Below are 2,336 nucleotides of genomic sequence, written 5' to 3' on the forward strand. Positions count from 1 at the left end.
CAATCATTGTTTCACCAAAGCTTGAAGTGAAGCTTCTCTAGCATAAGCTAGCCGCAAATGTCATAAAGTAGTAGTGTCAGAAGAATCATCAATAACAGTAACAGTTCCAGTCAATATACTACATTGAAGATAATAATGGTAGCGATGGTGAACTCCCTTTATAAAAGCAATGCTTCACAACATATCCTCAGAACTTATACCTTATAGTCATTGGCCTCTAAGGCTTTAACTGACAACAAATTCTTCCTAATATCTAGAACATGTCTAACATCAGTCAAGTACCTCATAATATCATTATGCATTTCGATAAAGATGCTCCATACAAGAAGCTCTATAGCAGTGCTATCTATCAAGCTTCTTGTACGTACAAAACCACTCTCGATGGGTATAAATGTGATAGGTAACACTTTAAGAATCCAACACAAATCACCTTTATATAAAGTGTGAGAAATTGCATATAATGATACATATGAATTCGCCTCATCACACCTCTCTATAATAAGATTAGCCTTCATCTCATAGAAATCTTTATTTCCCTTCTCTTTCATCTTTGGAAAGTCTTTCTTTAAAAGTACGTCAGATTTGATCATTGCCCATACAAAATAGTACGACAAGTTTGATCGTTGTTCATAATCACCACACTATTATCAAGCTTCTTGTGCATATATTATCACTGTTGATGGGGGCAAATGTGATAGATAGCATATGTATCTAGAATCCAGTAGGAATTCCCTGTATACAAACTATGACAAATTACAGATAAATATACATCTGAATTTGCATTGTCACACCTCTAGACAATAAGATTAACTTTCATCTCAGAAGACACTTCATTTCTCTTCTCCTTAAACTTTAGACTTTTTTTTTTAATGACCAATATTTAAACAAAAAAATATACTGATTTTTCTCAAAACTACGCCAATGAAATTTGTCCCGCTTCTAAAAGGTTCGCCGCTGCCACCTTTCGTTGCTCAATTCTTCTCATATCTGCAACGTTGGAGTATAGTGTCTCAAGATACTCAATCCTTATGGACTCTTTGTCCCTTCAATGAAATTCATGGTTAAATAAAGTCGTAGTTGCAACGTCATCATTTAAAACATTCCTCATACAAATGAGTGTTATACTAAGGTTTTCATATTCATCTGAGAAAGAATTTAACAGAACAAGTCTTTTCTTCGTCTCCAACCTCCTCATCCAGATTCAAGAGATCTATTAAGAACTTGGTAAAATCATTCAAATGCCCATCAATATTAATCTCACGCCTCGTCCGAAACCTGTAGACTCGACACTTTATATAGAGAAGATTCTCAACGCTTTTTGTGAGATATTTATTCTACAACATTCTTCATAATTTTGTAGCAAAAGTTTCCATCATCATCTCATATCTGATCACCTTATAAATAATTTTGGATCAAACCACACTCTCCGATTCAAGCCATAACACCATTAAATTTAATATTTTCCATAACACTCAGGTTAGGCCTCAAGCCAACAACAACTCTCCATAATTTCCCCATACATATTTTACCCCCTATTGGCAGGGTGAGCACTCCAATCTACAACCTTAAATATCTTCAATCTATTTCCAACCATTATGCTAAACATTCGAGCACTAGTCATGAAACATTCTCTTGATTATTATTACTTATAATACTGCTACGAACAAGCACTCGCATGAATACAGATATACACAAAGGATAGACACAAGCCACATCCATGGATAAGCAGCAGCGAAGTACAAGCACTTACTCGTAACTCACATCGAAAAACATTGATTTTTCTTCCAGGAATAGTTTCAAGGATGTTCAGCAGATGACATTGCTCTAGAAGTTAGCGACGGCCGCATCTTCACAATCTTTTCCTCATCGACACCCATTTTCTTTGCGGCCATTCCGGCTTCGAGAAAGCGCTTCATGGAGTTTTCTACGTATGCCAACCCTTGTCTGACACTCATTTTCTTTATGAAGTGCTCGATGTTTTTGAGTGAGTTATCGCCGCTGAGAGCCGACGCAAGTTGTGCGAGTTCCTGTTGGAATTCGGTGAGCGGGGCGTCTTCGTTGGCTTCGGTTTTTCTGATCTTTGCAGGGCTTGGGAGTTGGGCTGCTCAAAAATGTGAAAAGAAATAGGCAAAATTGATTACCAAGTGAAAAAATAAAACAAAAAATAAGAATGAAAGTTTTATGCGATTTTATTGAATTGATGGCTACGTCCTGATGCTGGAACTATAAATTTCATTATAACTTGATTATGAAAACTTACGGCTATAACGATTCGCTTCTATAGGGAAAAGTTGGAGCAGCTCGAAAAATTGAGCTACGATAAAATCTGAGTATTA

The 2,336-nt window shown here is 36.3% G+C and overlaps 1 protein-coding gene across 1 annotated transcript in view; it reads right to left on the reverse strand.

The window, feature by feature from the left end:
- Positions 1–1,614: 1,614 nt before the first annotated feature.
- LOC110028171 (non-specific phospholipase C2-like) overlaps positions 1,615–2,336 on the reverse strand; it is a 59,913-nt gene continuing 59,191 nt past the window's right edge. Inside the window, exon 4 of the mRNA XM_020729915.1 lies at positions 1,615–2,101. Within this exon, the coding sequence (XP_020585574.1) occupies positions 1,797–2,101 (305 nt within the window). The 3' untranslated portion in view covers positions 1,615–1,796. The remainder of the gene's footprint in view (positions 2,102–2,336) is intronic.

Source organism: Phalaenopsis equestris, unplaced genomic scaffold (genome assembly GCF_001263595.1).
Source record: "Phalaenopsis equestris unplaced genomic scaffold, ASM126359v1 Scaffold000499, whole genome shotgun sequence".
NCBI classification, from domain to species: domain Eukaryota; kingdom Viridiplantae; phylum Streptophyta; class Magnoliopsida; order Asparagales; family Orchidaceae; genus Phalaenopsis; species Phalaenopsis equestris.